This window comes from Arvicanthis niloticus, chromosome 1 (genome assembly GCF_011762505.2).
Source record: "Arvicanthis niloticus isolate mArvNil1 chromosome 1, mArvNil1.pat.X, whole genome shotgun sequence".
In the NCBI taxonomy this organism is placed as follows: Eukaryota; Metazoa; Chordata; class Mammalia; order Rodentia; family Muridae; genus Arvicanthis; species Arvicanthis niloticus.
Window position 1 is genome coordinate 119,542,831 of NC_047658.1, and position 25,995 is coordinate 119,568,825.

Sequence of the window (25,995 nt, forward strand, 5' to 3'; positions counted from 1 at the left end):
TGTTGTTTTTATGCCCTTGCACTTTCTACTATCTAAGAAAAGATTTGTGTTACTATTTTTGGGCCACCATAATTAGGTACCTGAGATTGGGTGATTTAAACAACACAACTTTATTTGTAATTTTAGAGAACAGAAAATACAAAATATGAGTGCCAGAAAACTTATATTTTTAATTTTTTTAGGTTATAATTACATGTCTCTCTACTCTTTGCTCCCTACAATCTCTTCCATATATCCATCCTTGTTCTCCTTCAAATTCATGACCTCTTTTTTTTTTCACTAATAGTGAATATTTCTAAATATAATCTGTTCATTCTGTATAATGTTACTTATATGTATGTTTTCAGGGCTGACTATTCACTACTGGACAACCATTTTGTGTGCCCTTTCTCTGGAAAAGACCTTCCTCCATTCCCATATCTAATCAGTTGCCTATAGTTCTTTGTTTAAGGTTGAGACTTTACCTTACTCAGTTTGGCATGTCAATTGGTACCATCGTCATTCAGTTCATGTTTGGGCAATCATATTGGTAAGACTTTGTGAATATAATTTCTGATGTTACTATATGACACAGGCTCACAGCAAACTCCTTGATTATGTGGCTTTTTACAAACTTTTTATCCACTTTTCCACACTATTCTCTGAGCCTTATATGGTTTTGTTTTGTGTATGTTTTCACTGAGACTGTGCTCCACAAATCTGTATTTTGAGTCATTATGGTTTTCTGTAGACAGAGACTGTTGCAAAGGGAAGTTTCCTTGATGGGAAGACTATACTTGTCTGTAATCTGGAACCAACTTGAATATCCCTTCCCTGAGGACTAGCTTTCATGCTGACAGAAGACAGGCACCATGTAAATTTCCAAAAGAGGGAGGTAATCAACAGTCCTAACAAGCTATGATGGCAATGAACCACATCAACAATTGGTATGACACAGTAATCCTAAAAGTACAGTAGTAGTACACAAATCTTGGTGGAAACCAAAAGCTAATTATATATAAGACCAAGTTAACAGGAGGGAAACCATTCTTGGTACTAGAAATCTAGGTTTCAGACTGGTGAAATCATGGCTATAGGGAGATAATCTATAACCTCTAATTTACTAAAGTAGCCCTAACAACTAATCCCTAATAACAATCTATAAATAATTGTTTTTATACCTGCAAGCTTATGTTTTTATGGTGGTTCTCTTTTTGGCTGATTTCTTTTGATGCCTTTATACATTTCCTCAGCTCTCTGGGTGTCTTTATGCATAGTCTCAGTCTACCTCTCTCTCTCTCTCTCTCTCTCTCTCTCTCTCTCTCTCTCTCTCTCTCTCTCTCTGTTGTGTGTGTGTGTATGTATGTATGTATGTATGTATGTATGTATGTATGTATGTCAAAGTGCAGTTCAAGTTAGTTTCAAGATTACCAGTCCAGGCTGCCTTTAAACTCACAATTCTTCAGATTCTAGAGTGTTGGAATTATAGGCATGTGCTACTGTAGGAGGGCACTACTGCCATCATGAGAGTTTCACTCTTGAATTTTGATCTGAACCTAGTATCTTCAAAACTCTATTTCCAATATTATAACATTGGGAGTTAGGGCTTCTGAATTAGAATTTAGAGATGGGATATTTCAGTCCAAAGCAAAGAAATAACTAACTTGGTTAATGCTATGAAGCAACATCTACCATCTCTCTGTCATCTATCTATCTATCTATCTATCTATCTATCTATCTATCTATCTATCTATCTATCATCTACCCATATAATAATGATTTGTTCACCCAGACATCTATGACTAATATGATTTTTGATCTAAGAAAAGCTCCTGTGGAACAGAATAACCTCCCTTTCCTGATGGTCACTATTTTAAAAAGAGTGGCTCTTAACACATTTGTTCTGGAGATTTCTAAATAAGCTCTTCAATCCCACCAAATATAAAGATGCTAATGAGTCTATATTCAGTCCTAGAGCACTGTTAGTCCATGGCTTGACCTGGCTTCAGAATCTTACAAAAATTTCTGTACCTACTGCTTTTTGTTTTTTGTTTTTTGTTTTTTTTTTTTGTTTTTTTTTGTTTTTTTGTTTTTTTGTTTTTTTTTTTTCGAGAAAGGGTTTCTCTGTGTAGTCCTGGCTGTCCTGGAACTCACTCTGTAGACCAGGCTGGCCTCGAACTCAGAAATCCACCTGCCTCTGCCTCCCAAGTGCTGGGATTAAAGGCGTGCGCCACCACCGCCCGCCGTACCTACTGCTTTTAATTAAGCATTTATAGATGAGTATGAATGACACTCATTGCTCATGATACTTGAAAATGTTTTTCGGAGTGCATAAATATAATGAGGTTGATTGCTGACACTTTTTTTTTCTGGGAAGAATAGGGAGAGAGGGGGAGGAGATCAGGAATTTTAATTCCCAAATCAAGCATAATAGAAATGACCCACTACTGTCTTTTGAAGGATCCTCTTTTTTTCTCTAGTACAGAGTTAATGTTGCTGAAAACTAACTACAAAATCTCATTTAGCAACTGGCTGGATTACAATGCAAGTTGAATTCTCTGTTCTATAAATCACTGCTATTAAAGTGGGATCCTTGGTAAGGACAAATGGGATTCTAAAGTTGGAATGTCTAAGTGTGGTAAGATTTTGCAAATCTGAAAACATTGAACCCTCAATTCTAATGAGTCTACTGTATCCAGGAGAAGAAGTCTGTTTGTTTCAGCAGGGCCTACTATCTGTGTGAATAATTCCTGTTGCCTGAAGAAACTGTGATGGCCTCATCTGAAGGAGTTGCTGTGTCAGATCATACTATTTCATATCAGGGCACATCTCTACCCACCCTTGCTGTTCCTGTACTTTAGCTGGACTTAATTGACTGCACACCCCAACTTTATGGCACAAAATGTGTCTCAGGAGGCTTGCTAGACTACATCAAAGTACCTGAGCTTTCTTCTCTATAAATATAGAAGCCTAGAGAACACACATGGAAATACATATTATAGATAAGGGCTAATTTTGGAGACATAAAATGTTGGATCTAGGTTAATTTATTGATATATGTTCATCAAGCAGAACCTCTGCATTTAATGTCTTTTTAACAAAGAGTTAAAAAGGATTCTCACTGGTTGGTTGAAATTCAGGTAAAAATATGGTTCATGTGCATAAACTGAAAATGTCAGACCTGTTTTGTTTTAATGTCAAGAAGGAATTAAATGCTTTTGAAGTATTAGATGTTTGTCAAGATCTATTCACCCAGCTTGGGGAGTTTCAAAGACACACCTGTACCATAAGGTGATACATTTGTGAGGACAGACACTTAAGATGATGGACAGGAGGTATAGGATGGCAGCTGTATGCCAGCAATGAGTTTGGGAGCTTTGGCATCTCTTGTAGAGGGTCCTTCAAAAATGACCAACATAGGAAACAATGCATTGAACATCTTTTTTAAAAACAGTAGGAAGTTGGAAGTTAAAAAGCAAGAAAGAAAGCAACAGACCCAATTCCAGGGCAAAGAAAACACTGTGTAGGCAAGCAAATACAAAGCGTTAGCACTGACAGTAAAGCAAGATCTTGTCAAAGACATCAAACAGAAAGAGGACTAGGAAACTGTGATTGGCTTGGAAGACAGTTTCTAACACAATTCCTTCGACCACCGAAGGTGAAATTGGCTCCTAAGACTATCCAAACAGTGAGAGCAGGCATGCATGAAAGAGAACAAAGTGGACCTCCTTTCAATACAGTCCACTTTATCATATTTTCTATTATAACATGCACATGTCCATCCTTCCTTGTGTTCTACTCTTCTGTCCCTAGCTAGGTTTCCTATTTCACCAAATACTGGATAAACACAGTACACATATCTTCAAAATAAGTGTGTAAAGAAAAAAAAATGGTATTATGGAAGAATAGATCCTTGAAGTAGTAAGCTGTGAGATGAACTGATGATCACAAATAAAAAAATTGATAACAAAAAGTTTACGGTTTACATGAGATTTATTCCTTCAACCCCAGAAGGTTCTGATATAGTGTTAACATTTAGCTTGTTGTCATTTTGATTTAAAAAGGAACACGTTCTTTGAAGGTCCTGTATGTCCTTCATCTGTGGTGTATGAATTAGACAGCAAGCACAGGCAAGAACAGAGGTTAGGGAAGAATCAACTGCTTTCTCCTCATCTGGTTCCATTATCTGGTATCTGTGTTTTTTGGTTAGATGTGCATGTTAGTCTGAATCTCCAGATTGCTGTTGATCTTTTTGATATGATGAGGAAGAAGTGGCATTTAGATCTTTGGATGAACCTGAGCAAGGTGTATTGTTCTGCACCTCTTGCTCTGAAGCTATGTTGGATAAACAGGTTACATATGTGTATGGAACCAGGCTCTGACAAGCAACAGGATAATTATCTGGCCGCATGTCTTCTGACTGCTGGTCTGTTGGTTTCTGGCATGTATCTTCTGTATCTCCTGGTTCTCTGTCTCTTGACTGAATGTCGTCTTCATACACATCTTCTATTAAAACACTAGATCCAGAGTCTTGTTGCTGCCTACTACCTTGACACAGACCTACTTGAAGTATAAAGTTTTGCAATCGATGATCTGGGGTCTGATGAACTATGGTGGTGTGGGGTTGGATTTGTTGGTATAGTGCCCTTTGTCTTAAGGATTCTCTCTCTAATAGCTCTTGGGATTCCCATTCTAGGGAAGGTTGCACTTCAAACTGCCATTCTTGTGCTTTCCAATCTTTGTTTCTCCAACCTTGACTTATCCAGTCTTGGGATCTCTGGCTAATAGGCTGCCAGGATGGAGTTGACCAGAATGAACATGATGACCTTTCCGTGCACTGAAAGCTTTGGGAGTCCCAGTTATCATACAACTGCATTGGGGCTCTCTTTACTAGTGCTTGTTGTCCTCCCTGCCAATTTTGGAGCTGGGTCTTTGGGGCTTTCTGCTCTTTGGGATGTTGGTCTTCAGCCAGTTGAACTTGTTCTTCTGGAGGTTGCTTTTTATCAGACTGCTGATCTTCATCCTCTCTGTCATTAAGACGTTCTTCTGGTAATAGCTCCTGTACAGATTTTTGGACTTTGATTTGTTTATTTTGGTATTGTTGTACTGGGACCTCCTCCTCTTTGGCCTGCTGATCATCAGCTTGCTGAGCTTGAGCCTGCTGAGCTTGAGCTTGCTGATCTTCAGCTTGCTCTGTGGTTTGGGTATATGCATCTTGTTTCTCTGTGGTATTTTTCTTTGGGGATATCCAGGCTTTGATTTGCTGATCTATGGATTTCCGTCTTGAACGTTTACTTTGTAAGTCCTCAGAATACCTCCTTGGTTTCTCACTTTTGACTTGCAGGTCCACAGAATGTCTCTTGGGATAGGGTTGCCCATGTTTGCCTGGCAAGGATAAGGAAAGTCTTCTTGTGGGTTTCTTGCCCTGATTAGACTTCCATTCTTGAGTCAGCTCCATAACTTCTGTTCGAATGTCCCTATAAAATACTTCTGGATATTGCTGGATTTGAACTTGAGTGTTTAGTATTTGAAGATCTGAGAATGGCATGTCTTGAGGTACTGTATTTTGGGTTTGTGAGCTTTGGGATAGTTTTTCTTGAGATAATATATCTTGATATTGTATATTCTGGGATGGAGTATTTTGGAATGGAGAATCTCGGAAGAAAATCTCTTGTGATGGACTCTCTTTATATTGGGTGTCTTGGGATGGTATATTTTGAATTAGTGTATCTTGGAATGGAGTTTCTTGGTATGGAGTCTCTTGAGATGATGTGTCTTTGGTTTGTATATCTTGGAATGATTGCTCTTTGGGTGGAGTCCGTTGGGATGGAGTTCCTTGAGATGGAGTCCCTTTGGATAGAGTCCTTTCAGATGGAGTCCCTTGGGGTGCAGTCTCTTGAGATGGAGTCCCTTCAGATGGAGACTCTTGGGGTGGAGTCTCTTGAGATGGAGTCCCTTGGTATGGAGTCCCTTCAGATGGAGTCCCTTGGGGTGGAGTCCCTTGAGATGGAGTCCCTTGATATGGAGTCTCTTGAGATGGAGTCCCTTGAGATAAAGTCCCTTGGGATAGAGTCCCCTTGGTTGGAGTCACTTGGGATGGAGTTCCTTGGGATGGAGTCTCCTTGGGTGAAGTCACTTGGGATAGAGTCCCTTTGGATGGAGTCCCTTGAGATGGAGTATCTTGGGATGGAGTCCCTTTGGATAGATTCCCTTGGAATAAAGTCTCCTGGAATGGTGTTTCTTTTGTTAGTATATATTGATAGGGAGACTCTTGGGGTGATGTATCTTTAATTAATATATCTTGGTATGATAGCTCTTGGTATGGAGTCTCTTGAGACGGAGTCTCTTGAGGTGGAGTCTTTTGATATAGTATGTCTTGGGTTACTGTATCTTGGTACGGAGTCTCTTGGGATTGAATCTCTTGGAATGATATGTCTTGAGCTAGTATATCTTGGAATTGTATTTCTTGGGATGGGGTGTACTGAGAAGGAGTGCCTTGGGATTGATTGTCTTGAAATGGTATATTTTCAGAGAGAAAATCTTCAGATATATCATAAGACTGTGAAATATGAAATGATGGCTGTTTAGATTGTAAGACTTGTGTTGACAGAGATGCCATTAATGATTGGGATGACAAATTGTCAGGTGAAAAATGGAGGAAATTATGTGAAGATGGAGTTTGAAGACTTTTGGCTGATGCAGTTTCATAGCCAATCAAATTGGATTGCATGTCAGAAGGTTGATGTATAATAGATGATAGGTCTTCATCATTCAGGTGATCAGTTCTAGAGTCTTTCGGAGAAAGAGTATTTTCTGAAGAGTGTGGTGTTAATGGGGGAGGTAGAGCATTCAGTTTGGTTTCTTGCTCTGGGGAGACTAGAGGAATAGCCTCCTGTTCCTCTGGAACATGCATAGAAGATGTACCTTTATCACTTTTCTGTGGGATAGTTTTGGGAGCTGAAGGATTTCTTGAGACTCTTAACTTGAAGAAAGCATAACCACCTAAGAAAACACCATTTATTCTTAAAGCTGCATTATCACCAGAAGATTTTTCTTGAAACTCAAATTGTAATGTATTGTTTTCTTCTGGAGCAGGATGTTCAGTATTTTGAGGACCATCTGAAGGAAAGAAGAACACAGCCTATAATATTAAAGAGAAAGTAGAGTGTTAATAGGCTAGAATTGTCTTCATGTCTTTTTTTTTTTTTACTGTATTCTCAGATTATCGTTCCTCTTTTATGCACGCATGAAGGTAGAAGGGAGATGAAGAATAAAACAGCAAGAAGCTCTCCTGTCTTTCCCATTAATTCATAAGTATTAATTTGTGTGAGTTACTATTCTTATAAATGAGATATTGAACAGAGGAATTTGATCAAAATTGCCTCAGGATTTCTCTGATACTGATTAATACTGAATTTTCTAAGACATTAAAGAATCTGGGTTAATAGTCATGCACAAAAGTCCAATATTTTATTTATTAATCATCTAGATGAACTAACTGAATGTTAGTAACCAAAGATAAACAGATTTTACCCTTAAAGTGCTTGCAATTATAATCAGATAAACATATGAGTAGATAATGATAAAATTATTAGCACAATACCTATTATTGAAATAGGTATGATATTCTGGAAAAAAGTTAGTTTACAGTATCATTTAAAAGAATGATATATTCAAGAAAAAAATCTACCCATAGAGTTAAAAGACTAGTATGCTAAAACCTCTAAAATATTGCTGAAAATATTTATAAGGAGAACTAGACAAATGGACATCTTACCTATGTTTGTTTATAATAAGACTTAAACTTGCCGGGCAGTGGTGGCGCACGCCTTTAATCCCAGCACTTGGGAGGCAGAGGCAGGTGGATTTCTGAGTTTGAGGCCAGCCTGGTCTACAGAGTGAGATCCAGGACAGCCAGGACTACACAGAGAAACCCTGTCTCAAAAACAAAAACAAAAACAAAAACAAAAACAAAAACAAAAAGGACAAACTTGTTTAAAAAATCAAACTTGTTAAAAACACTGTGCAAAAATATACAAATACAGTACTATCCATATCAAAATATAAATAACTTTTTTTCTCAGTTATGCAGAAAACAAATTTCAAATTTATAAGGCATATTAAGGGGCCTAGAATAAGCAAAATCATTTAAACAGGAGAATAATATTTAGAAAAATATTTAAACTTCCATAAAATGTGAGAAGATAAGACAGATAGATAGAATAGAGAGCCTAGAAGCCAAACATAACACCTATAGTTCTTTGCATTTAAAAAATAGTGTCAGGATGATTCTGTGTAAAATCACAGTTTTTTTAACAACTGGCACTAGAAAAACTGGATAGCCACATGCAAAAAGTGAACTGAGCTCTTACCCAGTATAGACAAACATCAACTCACAGTGGATCAAACTTTAAGCCAAAAATGTACACTTTGGTGGGCTCTTTTCCTCTGTAATTCTAGTATCCTGGAATGATGCTGCCCACATTTAGTACAGATTTCCCTTTTCCTTTCTAGAAATATCCTCAAAGACAAACACAGAGGCCTTCTTTAGTCATCTAGGCTCTTTGTAATCCAGTCAAGATGGCAACCAGTATTAGCTGTCACAGTTAGATTTGATGATGATTTCATGAGCAAGACAACAAAAGAGGGCTGGAAAGACGGCTCATTTTGTAAAGCACCTACTGCACAAGCACAAGGACCTAAGTCCAGATGGCAAAAGCCACATAAAAAACAAAGCATGACAACGCATTCTTGTTACCCTAGCCTTGGGAGCATGGAAATGAGCTAGCCAGATCCATGAGCCCCGGGTTCAATGAGAGACCCTGTCTCAAAAACAAATAAAAACTGGCCCAATTGAGGAAAGCTACACCATGTTGACCTTGAACACACACAATGTGCATACATGCATATGCACATACATATGCACACTCATGTGCACAGACCCCACACACAATATCACACATACAACCAAACATGTAATACAAAGAAAAAGAATACAAAAATAAGATTTGATAAAAATACAACTTTTGTACATTGAAGATACTATCTAGAATGTTAAAAAAATAATACTCTGAAAGGTCAGGGTGGGATGAAATATTTACCGACCATATGTCTAATAAGAAATTGTATATATGAAAACACTACACTTAAAGACCAAAATAACAATAAATAAACAACCTAATTAAAAAAATAGGCATGGGTCTATAAAAAGCTCTTGTTCAAAGAAGATCTAACCCTGCAATAGGTACATCACTGCAAGGAAAATCCAGATTGACCTTAGTGGGGATGGTAGGAATGAACCATGGGATGATAGATAAATAGATGTATATATTTTGTCAAAACTTACTGCATGGCAAACTTAGAATGGATGCATTTGATTGCTTAAAGTTAAAAGCAACCAAGGAAACAAGCAAACAAACACTCCACCCAGCACACCCTAGACTGGTGTTGTAAATTTGAAAGCAAGGTCAGGAGCTGCTCCATACCATTCAGAATCCTGGTGTTCTGTGATATTGGAGATATGAACTAACCTTTCTGTTAAGTATCAGTCCATTCTGATGTAAAACAATACAAGAGGGCATTGATATAGGTATTAATATGGGTATTAATTAAGTTGTCACCAGTGATTACAATAATGTTTAACATTATAAACAATCAATAAAGCTATAAAGTATAAATTTCCACTTTACTATGGTTTTTCTACAAAGTCCTGTATTTCCCTTTTTATTTTCTTTCAGAAAAATAATGAATTAGATACTGACAGAGATAACTGAGGACAGTATATACAACAAGAAAGGAAAGGAAGTTAATCTTAAAGAGTAGAGTGAGCATCAATTTTAAGTTCCGCCCCCTCTGACCTTCGTAAATTTAGGAGTTTCAGTGTGGTATCAGCATATTGCTTCTGTAAAATGTGGGGTGGTGATCTCAGTGCGGATGCAATAGTACCAACTTTTGTGCTATTCGTACTCTTAGAGGTGGAAGGAGACAAGAAAATCAGGATTGCTGGAAGCTTGTAGGCAAGAAGGCCTGGAGTATTCAGTAGTGAACAGCAGGAGAGACCGTTTCTCAAAACAAGGGACAAGGTAAGGACCAATATCTGAAGTTATCCTCTAACTTCCACCCTTACTCTGTGGCATGAGGATGCCTGCTCCCCATCCCCCACACATACACACTCAAGAATGCATCTAAATGCATCTGTGCGCGTACACACACACACACACACACACACACACACACACACACACCCTTAGTTCTCATGACAACCTTGGGCTCACCTCTTTTGAACCGGTCCAGCATCTGCTTCTTAAGAATACAACAGTCACAGCGATGCTGAGCTCTACAATGGTAATGATTAATAAGATTGACAAAATTCCCTGTAAATAAGGAGGAGAAAGAAATCATATTTAGGACAAAAGTGGCATCACTTTAAAAAACAGAAGCTGAGAACATTTTACACCTTATGACTGAGTTTGTGAAAACTCATATTCATGTTGTTCTATAGCTATTAAATATTGCATCATTTTCATGTCTTTTGAGCAAGGAGAAGGTAACAAACTCCAATGTCGGTAGGGCTAAGATAGTTTCTAGAGTGAAAGATGGGGCACAGTAGAGTGCAGTAGCATTCCTATAAGCATCTGCTATTTAATTACAATGAATTGTTTCTGTTTTGGACTATAGTAATCCAATGTCTGCTTTTTCTTGCCCAAGGAAGCTGGATATGCACATTGTTTGAATGGAAAGTTTCAGTTTTGTACTCATCTATGTTAGTCAAATAAAACAACTCTTCAAGATGGATCTACTACACAGGTTGGCATTTTGTAGGCACTATTTTAAGGTAATGTTTTGATTGAGAGGCAAGATGGTGCAGTGTGGTATTCAAAACAGCTTAAATACTAGATTTATACCAGCAAAGTATACCAGCAAAAGCTGGGTACAATTGGGTCCAAGGTCACACCTATGCTGGGAAAGTGACTAAGGCTCTCTGAATCTCAGTTTCCTCTGAACACATGCAGGAGCTTAGATAACTGTCTTGTTGCTAAAGCTGAAGTGCATATATCCTGCTGTGGGGAGTTCCCTGGCTTCTGCCTTCTAAGGAGAAAATTGGCCCAGTCCTTGTGAAACTTCCATCATATTCGTTTGGACAAAGTAGCACAGGACTTCATTCTCCTATAATTGTTTTCTGACTTCCCTTAGGAGCTCAAGTCTAATTCTGGAATTTGTCTCAGCACACACGAAAAGGTCCTTTAGTTCACTTCAATGGGTGATTACAGGGATCAAATCATAGGAGATAATTTCCCGTGATTCTACTTCACTTTTGTCATATTGGTTCACATTTTTAAAGTCTAGGACTCAAGTATTCAAGATGTCACTCTCAGAAAGAGACTAAAGCTCATACTTTGCTTTGGGATCAGAGGAAAGGCCCATTGGAATATTTGACATGATTGAAAGTTATGTCAGGGCTGGCCTGGTGACTTGGCATGTATAAGCATTTGCTACCAAGCCTGACAACATGAGTTTGAGCCCCAGGATCCACATTTTTGAAGAAAAGAACTAATTCCTGCCAGATTTTCTCTGATGTCCACATGTAAGCTATGGGATTATGACTCACACACACTTTGAGTAAATTAGTGTAAAAAATAATAAATATAATTATAATGTCAGGTATTACTTGTACAATAAGATAGACTCTTAAAATCTTAACTATAATTAGGGGCAAGAGAGATGGCTCAGCAATTTTGAATGCTGGCTTTCTCCAGAGGGACCTGGGTTCAATTCCCAGAGCCCACATGATGGCTCATAAACATCTGTAACTCTAGTCCTCAGAGAACACTAGGCATGCATATGGTGCACAGGCCCACATTTAGGCAAAACACATACATAAAAATAGTAAGATAAAAATTCATGTATAATTGTATTTCCTGGTAAAGGAATATATTATTTACCCTATTGATTTAAAAATTATGTAATCATATATAAAATAGTTTGTTTTAAAATTATTGAAACAGCTCACTTAAATACTTTATTCCATAGTATTTAGTTTCCTGCCAACAGAGCAATGTTTTGATCAGTAAAAAGGTAAAATTGAATACAAACAATGTGATAATAGTTATACTAGCTAAAGCTATTGGGTATTAGCAGTTTGGCAGGTATTATTTGAAGTAATTTTTAACATAGCTCAGTGACACATATAATATTAATATTTTAAAATTTTAAAGGAGGAAAATCAAGATGTAGAGACTTTGCAATGTTAAGCCAAGGTCACAAGCTTCCAAGAGCTAAAAGTAGGATTAAAAATCAAGAGACTATGTTTCCAGAACCATCTATAATTCCATAACACATGAAGTCAGGATTAAAAATCAACTCATCATTCTGTCATGGGCAAAGCTTGGCTAAGGTTACTCAAACTCCTCATTTGGAATCAGATCACTCACAAGGAAAAATGTTTTGCCCACAACACACGGTCCTTCAGGGGAGGCTGTCTGGCAGAATTTGTGCTGCTCTTTAAAGCTGAGGAGGATCAAAGCAATCCCAGCTAATGCAGTCAACAAGCTGAGGATATTCATGGTTGTGACGTCTTGTTTCTGGAAAACAGATGACATGATAAAACACAATAAAGCAAGTAAAAACTAAAGGTAAATATACTTTGTAGGAAATTCTCAGAACTCTTCTGCTTCTAGAGGCCTCACTAGGTCCATGTGATTGGAAGGCTTGACAAGTTCAGTTCTGACTGGTCATAGTCAGAAGGCAAAGTAAACTATAGAATGGAGGAACAATAACCTGTAGTTAATGCTACTGAAAATATTCATCTCACCTCAGCACCAAACTATCTTTCATAACGTGGAAGAACTGGTATATATCTTGTATTTGAGCTGTCTGAGTCTCAATTTCTACCTTAAAAAATAGGAATGACTTTGGTACAGTATTTAGTTCCCAAATAGTGTATACTAAATATGTCTCATCACCACATCAGGCCCCAGATATATAAAGACTCTTGTAGGACTTGATAGCCCACCATGACATGGCTCACTTATCTTCCCCAGAAGATCAAATAGTGATTAACAAACTTATTAATATGGTTAAAGATAGTAAAACTTGGACTAGGAGTTAAAGATGCACTTTTTATAATCTCAGTGCCTCAATTGGGAGGCAAAAAAAGTTGATTGCTTCACTTAATTCCCTTCAATTAAAAAATATTTTTTGAGAATTTCCTATGAGTGTTATGTTTACAACATTCCTTTCCCTCTAACTTGTCCTGGGTTCCCTTCTCATTCCTCAAATTCATGGCTTCTTATGAGTTAAGGATTACTTTTTACATATATGTACATAAAGCTTGTAAACACTCACTGTTGCTCATTTGTTTACTTAGTGCTAAACACTTGGGTGTTATTTCAGCACATACCTACTGTACTTTTGTTGGTTGCATTATGTCTGCTAAAGTTGGAAATGAAGCTATGCATTTAGACAACCCATCTTTTCCAGAGCTGTGTGTAGCCTAGTGTGGCAAGATTGGGAAGTACACTTATGACTGTTTATCCTATGCTGAGATCTTACTGAAAACAAGTGGTTTAGGAAAAATTAAATTAAATTAAATTAAATTTAAAAAAGAAAGAAAGAAAAAAAGAAAAGAAAAAAGAAAAAGAAAAACAAAACAAAAACCAAGGAGCATGCAAGTCTGTCAAGCTCTCTCCATATTAAGCCCTTTGGTCTTTTGGCTTCCACAGGGAGCATGAACAGACTAAGTTCTTTAATGGGTATGTGATCCCTCATGCAGATTGTGCCTTACTAATTGCACACTCAACCCTAGTCCCACCTGGTCCTTATTACCTGATTGTGATGTCAGGAAGACACTTGTTACCCATGTTTTAGAGAGGCATTGGGTTTAGAAACTAAGTGACCATCTGAGAAAGAGACTGAACCATCCCATGCTTGGTGGAAAAGCTGTAGTGGAAACCAGGTGTTCTGCAATCCCACCCCCATGTGTCATGTCAGACCTTCTCCCACCTGTAAAGCTGTCTGTGAGGCATGGATGACCATTGAGTATGTCTTAGTCTCAGCTCTGGAGAAGGCAATATAGGGACTGTCAGCATTGATCTTCAGAGGGGCATATGGGGATATTCATTCCTCTCCCTAGGACCTCACTAGGGTTTATAACAATCCCTGATGAAACTGACAAGAGGGCTGTAAAAATAGATCTAGTAATTTTGAGAGAAAGCCCACAGCTCTCGAGTTTTCAACACTGATTAGATGAGAGTAGGAACATTTAAACATCACTGTGTCCTTTTGTAAATAATATCTTAATCTTCAAAGTAGCTCCTAGAGATAATCTGCCTTTGAGTTGACAGAGCAATGAAAGCCAGACAGCTCTGACTCAATCCTACAGCCATGTGGCATCAGTGCCACATTTTGATCTGGTCCTCAGGCTGGCCTCTAAGCTCAGCCTCTGTTAGTGTTTGAGGTGGGGTTGGGATAAAAAGTGAGGGTTACTGGGCTCTCAACTTTGAGACTGTAGACATTTTGGTCAGATGATTTTTGTGTTGTAGGACATCTTCTTATACTTCCTTTATTTTAAAACACATTTAAAGGAAGCTAAAGAAATGCTCACAGCACTGACTGCTCTTTTAGGAGACCCAGGTTCAGTTCTACATGTTGGCCTACAGATATCTGTCATTTCAATTCCAGGAGCTCTAACAACCTCTTCTGGCCTCTGAGGGCACCAAGTTTACATATTGGATATATACATACAAACAGGTAAAACACTCCTACATATCTAAAGGGAAAATGGATGCTTAGAAACAACCTTGTACCTGCCAGTATATACCCTACATAGTTATGACAATTGAAAAAATACCTTTGGACACTGTGAAGTATTTCCTTGGGGGAAGAGAAGAAGCAGAAAATCTACTCCCAATTAAAAATCATTTAATTACAGTGATGCGGGTGGTTCCCAATAAATAGCTTTTCTTTTGCTTGACCAGGGAAGTAGGATCAAGGAAAAGGATGCAGGGATAAATAATTAAAGGTTGGGTTTCAACTAGAAATTTGATACTTAAAGAACTTCCCAAGAAACACTAAAGCTTAAGGCCAAATCTGTCAGAAAACACATAGATTTTTTTTAATTCTATATTTTATTTATATACATTTCAGATGTTATCCCCTTTCCCCATCTCCCCATTAACCCCTTATTTCATCCCTCCTCCTCCTTTTTTGCTTTTATGCCATTTAAATTACATGCAAGTATTAAGGTCAGTTCTAGGCTAAGGAACTAGTCATACAATAGATGCAAATAGTCAAGGAACAAGCAAGACAATAAACCCAGATAGTCAAAGAACAAGCAGGACAATAAACAGAGTCCCATGATCACTCCTGTGATCACTATTTCTAAGGGCTTATCAGGATGACCAAAATGTCTGAGCCTACTTCCCTGTCTTAGTCCAAAGTCAATTTCATGCCTGAAGCCTACTTCTTTGTTCTAGCTTAAGATGTAGATTCCTGCATGAAATTACTTCTTTGTTCTAGCCTAATGTCAGATTCCTGCCTGCAGTCTATTTCCTTGTCCTTGGCCATTGTCAGATTCCTTCCAAGCAGCCCATTTTCTTGTCCTTGGCTAATGTCAGATTCCTGCCAGGCAACCCCAAAAGCTCTCCACATCTCCCCCCTTTTATTGCATAAACCAGACTGAGCCTGTCTTAGGTGGTTCTGACAAGAATGCTTTCCTTACCCGTCATGGAATATGCATTATCAAAAGCAATGAACTTCTGTCTGAGGTAAGGCTCTGTGCAGAATCTTACCCGTCCTTGGCTTTCTAGCCTGTCGAATTAATAACTCTGTCTGGGAGTCTATTTTCAGTTTCAAGTCATGTACTTTGGCTGCCAACATGTTGATATTGTTAGAGACAAGATTTAACATGATGGGCAGGAATATAAGTATTCCTAGGACAAAAAGGGCTAGCATGTTCAAGCTATATATGCCATTCTTGATGTTTGACCAAAATGGAAATACTGATCTCAAGCCATGGGTAATTTTATCAACATTATTTGCAGCATCAAAGCTCAGCAGAGCAGCATTCTTTAAATTCATAATCTCACCATGCAAAGTTAAAACATCCAGAGAGGTGGATTATGACAAATTATGCCAAATATCCTACAAGTGTCTTTAAACTTTTTTCTAATTATAATGACTATCATTATAAATTTTTGAAGTAACACAACTCCAATGGTATTGGTCATGACACTCGAGATGGCTCCTAACTCTTAAACCCTGAACCTCCTTCTGATAATTTGAATAGGATATAGAGCATCAATCCATTGTTCCACACACCTATATAAATCCTCTTGTATTTGTCATAATGTCCCATACTCAACACATTAGTTACATTTTTTTTTTTTTTGCTAAATGATTAACAAAAGTAGCTGTCGTAACTTCTTGTGTCAAAGCTATTGCAGAAGCAGTGGTGCTAGCAATTAATGTAATTAAAACTGTTATACCAACAATAATCAAGCCCACCATCCTCTTGGCTTCTGCTTAAAGCCTAACTCACTTCTTCCAGCACTTTCAACCTTTTTTTTTTTTTTTTCAGAAAATCAAGGTTTTCTAATACGCAGAGCAGTAAGACAAAAGGTGGTTAATAGACCCCCATAACAGACATTACAAGTTTCAATACACTAACACAATTAGAAAGTATATAGCCAATGCAACTTACAATAAATACTGTAGAAGAGACAAAAGTAATTTTAACTTGACAATTAAAAGAGCCTTAACACATGCACTAACACTGTTCCAACTTTATCTCTTGCTATCATAACATCATAGAGAACTTCCAAATATGTCTCTGAAAATGTCCAGATCCCGTCTTCCAAATAAAGACTGTTATTTCCAATATTGGATTGATTTCTAGACCAGTACATAATTGAGTCCAAATAACTGGTCACCTTTAAGAAAAATACAAGAGTCATTATAATTTCTCTTTTTGATTCTCAGTCCCACAAGGTCTAAAAACTTGAGACAAGGCAACTTGTTCCATCTGGGATATAGGCAAGCAAAGATGGGTCAGGAACATATGTCCAATACAGCTTTCCAGTCACCCTTGTCTAAAGCTTAAGGCCAAAGCTGTCAGAAAGCAAATAGATTTTAAACAAGGTAGAAGTCATCAAAGTGACTTACCAGAATTAATCTTGCTACATTGTGACATGTCCCGGTACATTGTCTTGGTACATTGTTATGGGACATTATGACAAATCCTGCCAGAAAAAACTGTTCAGAAGACAAGAGGTAATAGTTAACAGGTGCTACATTTAACTTGTCTATAACACAAACTTCTTTGGGTTTTCAAACTGCTCGTAACAACCCCCAACTCCACCCACAAGAGCATCTAGTCTTTCAAGCCTGTGTGTTGGAGAGAAAGGTCCTTGTTTTTAATTCCATCTGTAGGAGTTGGTATTGATACCTGGAAACATTTGGGTCTTAGAACCTTAAGTCCTTATGCTTCAGTAGAAAGATAGGGAAGTGTCTGTTGGTATCTTCCTCTGCTTTACCTAGCCTATTTAACTCCGAGTCACTCTCAAATCTTTTTTTCTCTTGGGACCTCACAGTATTGCCATCCTTTTCTGGATAATTGCAGCTTCTTTCCAATTGATTTTCCCAGGATGGCTGTCATTGTTGAATTAATTTTATACTCAAAACCCCACAATATACTCTAATAAGAACATATCTTTTAGCAAAAATACTTTCTTTAAAAATCACCAATAGTTAACCTTTGCTTTTATATTGAAGTTACACAAATACATGTTCACTGTTACCCTCTTCACAGTTGCTAAGAAATAGAATCAGCTATGCCCATCAGATAATTAACAGACAGTAAATGAGTGGATCCATTTTATGCATAACTGTGTACTTTTCTTGGTGATTCTTTCCCTACGACACACCCTTAGCTTGTGTTTTCTCTCAGAGCCAGGGGATGCATACATTCCTTCTACCTCAACTAATGAGAACCCAGGTATGAAGCACTCCTCTGCCCCTGGCACCACTCAGATCCTCTACTAACTCCTCATACAGTTCCTTGGAGCACTTCGCATGATTGTAAAAGCATCTGTCACATTTCTCAGAAAGGGTTTTGTTTAATAGTATTTACAGACCTGACACATTACCAAGCAGATGTAGTTATGCATTTAATGAATGTCTTCCCCATGGAGAGTGGATTTTCAAAAGGCAGTAAGTACAACTTTATTAAAATTCACACCTGTGGCTCTCACAAATCATAGATTTGGAGAGTGAGGAGTTAAGGACTGGGTTCATTGGGTTCTTTACACTAGAGTGAGTGTAGTTGAGAAATCAACATCATATTAATTTATTGGAAAAGTGAAAACTGTTACCAGTTGTTTTTGAAATTCAAACTATTAAAAAGCCATAGAATGCTTACCAAAACACAGTACTGGTTTTAATAGAGACAGTGGTCTCATTAGTTCCTTATTTCAGTTGTTTATTGGTTGATTGACATGCATTCATTCACACATCTCATATCTCAAGCATGATTCTAATTTCTGAAAATATAAAAGCAAGTAAAACAGACCCATTCTTGCCCTCTTGTATGTTTTGATTTGAGATGTTCTAATGAGTTTACACTTAAATGTTCAGCACAGGATTAGGAACCAAGGCTGTAGGGTTCTGAGGAACTAGCATTGTACTAAGAACAGTATGATGGATGACTCTGTGGTCACCTATGAGTTACAGTCATAAAAACCCTCTGTGGCTAAGAAAGGTGCTGATCTACAGTGATCCTAAATTGTTCTTTCTCACTGAGTCTGATTCTGTGAGTGCTTCCTGCATGTGTTCCAGCTACCTATGTTCAAACTCATTCATTTGCACAGGATAAAGTAGGCTATCTATCCATTTCATCTCCCAGATCGGCACTGCCGGATGTACTATACCTATGGGCTTTGGAAAACTGCTCTGTGTCTAGGGACAGTTGTTACTATAAGGGTGGTAGAAAATGGCTAGTGGAATAACATGGATAACTTCTGTTGCCATGGACTAGACTGCCTATGTGGTATCTTGGAAGGAACACATTTGTAAGATTTATTGTCATAGAGATAAATCCAATTATGTCAGTCTTTATAGCAATTTCTGACAAGTTTTTATCAGATGGTACTTACAATAACTGCTCCCCAGAGTGGATATCCTGTGAGGATCACGAGAGGAAATTTTTTGGATAAAAAGATGAAATTAAGTGCTAATATAATTCCAAAGACTACGATGAATAGAGAAAGAAGAATCTGAATAGCCTGAAAAGAGAAAATGAATATGAGCTGACCAGAGCCCAGGACAGTGGGCTTCCCCAGACACACCTCTGGCTGTATACTACCCCAATTCAAACATGTCCCATGTCTACACCACGCTTGAGTCCCCTCTACTTTTAATTCTCCACTTTCTTCCTTAACTGTTTCCCAGAATCACCAGTATATCTTGCAGCATACATATTCGAATTTATATGTGATTAAACCTAGTTTTGTAAGAGGTTGTAAACTTGTTGAGGACAGGCCCCACAAGAGAGTCTCTTACATCCCTTCCTCCTCTGTCTCACTGACATCTTATAATTAGACTCCACATCTCCAATGTTAAGTGTAGTCATTTCTTGGTTTGCATGAGGAATTGGGTGGGAGGCATGGTTCCAGGATTAAATTCTAAGAAAGTTTAAGTCTCCTGTATTCAAAATGTCATAATATTTGTAGATATTCTGTACATATTCTCTTCTTCATACACTTTTTGTTGTTCAGACAGGGTCATCTCCTGTATTCAAAACTGTCCTCAAACCCACTGTATAGTACAGGATGACTGTGATCACCTGACTCTCCTGCCTCCACCTCCCAAAGTTGGGATGGCAGGCTTATGTCACCATACTGTATTTCTCTTGTGTACTTTAAATAGTCTTTTATGTATGTAATGTGCTATGCATACGAGCATCAGAAATTTTTAAGCATCATCTGCCCAGGAGCAAATACATACTTAAGAGAATGTAAAAGCAGTAAGTAGTTGTTTATTGTACTATCTGTAAGATGGGTACAAGAAAACTAACTACATGTTCAGTACAGGCAAAAATTTTTAAAAAAATTTTTTCACTCCATGTTGGTTGAGCCTGTGGTTATGCATACTTTAGGCCTAGACTCCACTGACAGAGTTTAACCTCACTTTCACTGACTGCTTAATTCCATGTGAGGTATTGCTACATCCTGGGGTCACTTCCTCAAGAAAGTATTTAGAATAATTATATAGTTTATTGCTTCCCTGTGCTAGAAATCAAAGATCAGAACTAGCCCTTCCAATCCACAATGAAACATCCCTAGGACCTCCCTGGAGTTAGATGAGTTACTAGAACAGTCACTCCTGAGAGTTACTTAATCCATCATCTCAGAAGCATTCTGCGTTGACAGATGAGAGCTAACATATAGACCCAAGACACACTGTGCTTTGCGCTTCTAAAGAGATCTTTTGTTTCTCTTTCTTTTAATCAAAATCTGGGGAATTGGCACATAGTGACTCTCCTTTTTGGATATGATTTTCTTGCACAAGGAAATGATTTAAATGTGCTGCTTTCATATTTTTTGAAAATTTTGTATATGTATATGATGTATTTATCATATTTAGCCCATTACCTCTTCTTACTCCCCTCCAACCCATTCTGACTTTTTCTTCTTTCCAACTCCTCTTTCATTTTCAAGTCTTCTTTTGGTGACTCACTGACTTTAATTAGAGGTGCTTATTTCATGGGTTTATTGGAGCATGGGCAAATTAACTGGGTTATTTATTGGAGCATGGGCAAAACTTACCAGTAGCTACACTATTGAAGAAAACTATGGATCCACCCCGCCAGCAACCACTAGTTGTGAATAGCTCCTCCAGGAAGGTGGAGATTTGTGAGCTTCCACCACTGTAGGAAGGATATATTGCAGAAGAAAGGCCAGGGAGACTAACTCATTCTCTGAATGTTATTTCACAAAGCCACCTCTGTAGACAAAAATTGAGATACAACCCCTTATCTCCCCTCTGGGTGACCCATGGTAAGCAGAACTCACCCCTAGAAGTTTTGGCTCTCCCTTAAGGAAATCCAGCAGAGTGTTATGAGGTCTATATGGATAGGCAGTCAAGACAGTTTCATCTGGGTCTATAGTGATGACATGGCTCCTTCTCTTCTCCTCAGATGGTGACTCCATGATTCAGTGGCAGAGCTTTGTTAGGAGAGGAGCGAAAGGATGTTGCAGCAATAATCATGATGTTTTCTTCCCTAAGGCCCCATTGAGTCCTCTGCAATGAGCCCTTAGCAGTTACATAGTACTAGAACCACAGAATCTCAGTCATTGAGTCATAGAATATGAGAATTCTAGAGTGTGCCAGCCCTCTCGATTCTTACAGATGAAACCTGGAAAGCTTACTCTAGTATCTGATTGCTTGAAAAGCATATAGTAAACACAAAATTAGATAGATGGCACACACAAAAGGAGAGTGCCTGTGTCTGTATTCATATATATGCATACCTACACATATACACATATACATATATGCACACACATATATTTCACAATTATACTCTGATACTCTACCAAATACTAATTATAACTACACATGGTTTAGAATTTTGTTTTTCAGGCTAATCTTTTATGTTCATGTGTTTGTTGGGATTTCAACTGCCAAATCACCAAGGTGAATGGTTTAATAAGGCCAAACACATATTATGCAAGTATCATCTTAGATATTTCCTAGACTACTGCAATTGCAAATACCAGTGTTTCTTAACCTTTGCATGTTGGTGTTTGGACATACTACTTCTTTTGAATTTTTCATGAACTTGCTTATGAAACATAAAGGAACTAAGCCTTTGGCATATCTGGTATGCCCCAGGCCCCGTGCAAGGGGCTTGGTTTGTTTCAATGTGCATTGCAGTGGCACATTTGACAATATTCAGTGCTCGAACGGAGGAACAGAAGAGCCAAACTGCCAAAGGATAAATACCAAGATATAGGTGAAGGAGCCAGTCCTTCTGTCTCCAAATTCTGTTTTTACTGTTCGATCATATGTCCTCCTTTTGCAAATGGAGTTTCCTTCTTTTAGAAAAAAAAGTTATTGTTTAACAATATGCCTTATAATATAAAAATAAATAGCAAATTGTGACTGTTTTCTAGTCTTTTAAGGGTAACAAACAAAGAAAAAAATAAAACTAGTCAGGGAAACAAATGATCCAGTTGTAAATGGGCAAGAGATCTAAACAGAGGTATACATAGAAGAAATAAAAGTAGGTAAGAAATAGCTCAAAAAAGTGTTCATTATTCTCAGCACTTAGGGAAATGAAAATTAAAACAACCCCTGAGATTTTGTCCTACCCCAATCAGAATGACAAAGATCAAAAACATTGACAACAAATGCTGGTGAGGTTGTGGGGAAAGGGGAATCTTCATTCACTGTTGGAAATGCAAATTAGTGCAATCATTCTTGAAATCAGTATGGTGAATCCTCAAGGAACTAAAAATAAATCTACCCAGTGGTCCAGCTATACCACTGCTTGGCATATGCTCAAAGGAGTTGACATTCTATTCCAAAGATACTTCTCAACCATCGTCATTGCCATACTATTCACAATAGCCTAGAAGTGGAAACAACACAAATGCACTTGATCAGAAATAGATAATAATAGTATGGTACATATACAAGATAGATTGCTGTTCATCTATAAAAAAAAGTGAAATCATGATTATGGACAAATAGATAGATTAGATTAGAAAAGATTATATTGAGTGAAGGAATCAAGCCCAGAAAGACTAATTGCCACATGTTTTATCTCATCTGTAGTTCTTAACTTCAATGAGATGTGAGTATACAATATGGAATAACTGCAGAAACCAAGAAAGTGTAAAGGGACCATGGTAAGGGGCCTTGACATGAAAATAATACATACAAGTAATATGTACAGGATACAGTAATATGAAGCAGGAAATGGAAAAATGAGAGGGGACTGAAATTTGGAAGTTGGAGAGGTGGTTAATACAGAAGAAAAAGGGATGGGGACAAATAACACAAGTTTGTTTGATAAAGCCTTTTCATCCATCCATCTATCTATTATCTATCTATCTATCTATCTATCTATCTATCTATCTATCTATCTCTTATCTATCATTTTAAAGGAAGTTATGCCACCAGTGCTGATGAAGCTCACTACAACCATAGACTAAGAAAAATTCCAGTACCAGGCGTGAGACCTCTCCTTTAGAATGGTTGGTCAAAGAAATCCAAGTGACTCCTCAAACAATACAGACTATAGCTGTTGCTGCCCTTGGTTGCTTCTTGAAGGTTGAAAGCCTTTTTGCTGAACACAGCACACACTTAGGACACACAAGCCTAACCTGAAAGCCTCTTTCTGTAATCTAGCAGAAAATACTGTGCAAGCTGCCAAAGAAGGGAAGCAATCAATAGCCATACTCAATCGTTTCACCTATGACCCACAACAATGACCATCATTGCAAGATATCCTTAAAGATATGTCAGTGAGACTCATGCCTTGTCTGCGACCAAGAACAGCTAATTGGACTTAAGGCCCACTCAATAGGAAAGAAACCATTCCTGGTACCAGAAACTTAGCCAACTACCCAGAGCTAGTGAGGTCAGGATCTTAGAATAAAACTACTATCCTCACTTTGCTAGAACAACAAAATTACTAACTACATTCTAAATCTTACTCACAGACACATGTAGCTATCACCTTTCATCAAAAAGCTTCTCTTTACAGCAAGTAGAGACCATCACTGAAAACCACAACTGGACACAATGCAGAGATGAATAGATCATGAGAATCCCAGATCCAGTGGATACATCTGTATCACAGCCCTTGCTCCTGCTCAGGGATCATATCAGAAGAGGGAGCAGAAAGATTATAAGAGCCACAATACCAGGTTGTCTGCTTGAAACAGCCTTTCATAGAAATGGCTGCATAAAGAAGATCTGGAGAATGGCAGTATCAGTAAACACGCTAATGTGAAAGGGGGAAACATCTCATGGGAACCTACCCCCAGACAAAAAAAGACTGGTAACTAATGACTGCTGAGATAGGAAGAGTTAGCCTCTCCCAGGGATGAGTTAAAAAAAAAAAAAAAAAAAAAAGATTCAGCCCTGAAACTATACGCATACAACAAATATGGACTCACTAATCTATGTTAATACATTTGTGCACAGTTGTGAATATATATGTAGCATATGTATACACATATATGTAACAATAGTAATCAGGAAGGAAGAGGTTATCAATTTGGGAGGAGAAACATGGAAGGAGTTTAATGGCGTTTAATGGAGAGGACTTGGGAGGGGCTGCAGAGAGAAAAGGTAGGAGACAATTAATTTCATTATAATTTAATTAAAATGTATAAGGGAATAACTATGATGATTGATGATGATGATGATGAAAATAAGAGTGTGTCCTGCTCTTTCAAAGTGTTGTAGTTCAGTTCCCAGGACTGATATCTAGTGGCTCATAATTTCCTATAAAGGGCAGCTGTCACCTCTGGCCTCTGAAGGCACATGCATTTACAGATATGTGTACACATGTGTGTGTGTGCATGTGTGTAGGGAACTAGGCCATGTACCACTTAATTTCCATAGCATGTTAGTATGTTTGGAAAAAATATATATATTTACACATTTCTCTCTGGGGAGCAACATTAGAAACTCTCTTTCATGAGTAAGCAATGTTGGGTTTTTTTTTTTTTAATCAGCAACTAAGTTGCTATTGCTTTTATACATCCAATATCTTACTCAGTCTACTACTTAGACGAGAGAGTATACCATGATTAATTATAGTCTTTGAGTCTAAAGAAAAGTAAAGCCACTATGCTAGGGATATAACTTGGTGGTAGAGCACATTCTTTTTTTTTTTTTTTTTTTTTTTTTTTATTAGATCTTTCATTTACACTTCAGATACCATCCCGTTTCCCCATTCCCCCCCCCTTAGAAAACCCCTATCCCATGCCCCCTTTCCCTTTTTGCATTTATACATTTTTTTAAGAAATGTTAATCATAGGCTTTATAAGTTTGGTATTGTTCAATCAGAGGTGTAACCCACTACCCAACCTAGATATAACAGCTATCTTTGACTGGTGGAGATACATGAATATCTGCCTCCCTGTCTCCCCCTCTCTTTCTCTCTTTCATCACCTAGCTTCTCCTCTCCTTCTTCTTCTCCTCTTCTTACTCCTTTTCTTCCTCTCAGTACTCCTCCCACCTTAGCTCCTCCTACACATCACCCTTCCTGTTAAAAGGAAACTTTTCTCTCAAAATACAATTAGAGCATAATTATGCCTATTTGTACCAGTGAGGTACAAGATAGTCCTAATACCCAGTTCATCCTTTTGTTGACTAACCAGCACCTCTGTCATCTATCCTAACTATTCTTAATGTGTGCAAAGTCCTAAATTTGATCCCTCTGTGTGTGTGTGTGTGTTTGTGTGTGTGTGTTTGTATGTGTTTGTGTGTGTGTGTGTTTGTGTGTGTGTGTGTAATTTCAATATATATTGAAATCATTAAGTGGGACAGAAATAAGTCATTTTTTTTCAACCTAGTCTCACTCTGTACCCAGGCTGACTTTGAACTCATGCCAATCTTTTCTCCTTCAGCCTCTCAAATGCTGGGATTACAGGCATGAACCATAATGCCTGGTTATGACTTATTATTTATTTTTATTGCTGGAGTATCAAACCCAGGAGCTTGTACAGGCTGTCATATATTCAAAGGATCTCAGGTCTCTTGGAATACATAATGTCTAATATTTAAGCAAAGGAATGTGCAAGTAATGCAGAGAGAGATCTTACCTAGCCACATGACCCTGTCGGCTTCCACCCCTGAAGGAGTACATGCTTTCTCATCTAACGGCATTGTCTGTTCACTCTGTTTGGAGAAGTTGATAAAGTTTGTGGTCATTGCAGAATGTGGAATCAGCGGATTTTGCTGACTTGGACTTTAGGAAATGATTTTCAATGGAAATGAAGT

At 37.8% G+C, this 25,995-nt stretch overlaps 1 protein-coding gene across 3 annotated transcripts; it reads right to left on the reverse strand.

The window, feature by feature from the left end:
• Positions 1 to 3,956: 3,956 nt before the first annotated feature.
• Ms4a14 (membrane spanning 4-domains A14) lies at positions 3,957 to 25,946 on the reverse strand. 3 transcript variants are annotated; one of them, XM_076917439.1, is made up of 7 exons: positions 25,818 to 25,946; positions 21,045 to 21,197; positions 19,128 to 19,256; positions 17,140 to 17,229; positions 12,411 to 12,560; positions 10,254 to 10,352; positions 3,957 to 7,120 (listed from the first exon to the last, which is right to left on the reverse strand). In XM_076917439.1, exons 2-7 carry the CDS (start codon positions 21,180 to 21,182, stop codon positions 4,199 to 4,201), a joined length of 3,528 nt encoding a protein of 1,175 aa, XP_076773554.1. In that variant the 5' UTR covers positions 21,183 to 21,197; positions 25,818 to 25,946; the 3' UTR covers positions 3,957 to 4,198. The 3 variants fall into 3 exon arrangements, with proteins under 3 accessions (XP_076773554.1, XP_034340507.1, XP_034340525.1); XM_034484616.2 differs by lacking the exon at positions 25,818 to 25,946 and having other exon boundaries at positions 21,045 to 21,333; XM_034484634.1 differs by lacking the exons at positions 17,140 to 17,229; positions 25,818 to 25,946 and having other exon boundaries at positions 21,045 to 21,333.
• Positions 25,947 to 25,995: the final 49 nt, after the last annotated feature.

What these genes read in the sequence shown, in the direction of transcription:
- Ms4a14 (XM_076917439.1), bottom strand. Translation starts at nt 21,182, where the DNA reads ATGGAGTCACCATCTGAGGAGAAGAGAAGGAGCCATGTCATCACTATA. An exon ending in TGGGCAAAACATTTTTCCTT is followed by an intron (nt 10,353 to 12,410) that starts GTGAGTGATCTG and finishes CCTTATTTACAG; the next exon opens with GGAATTTTGTCAATCTTATT. An exon ending in GCTGGACCGGTTCAAAAGAG is followed by an intron (nt 7,121 to 10,253) that starts GTGAGCCCAAGG and finishes TTAATATTATAG; the next exon opens with GCTGTGTTCTTCTTTCCTTC.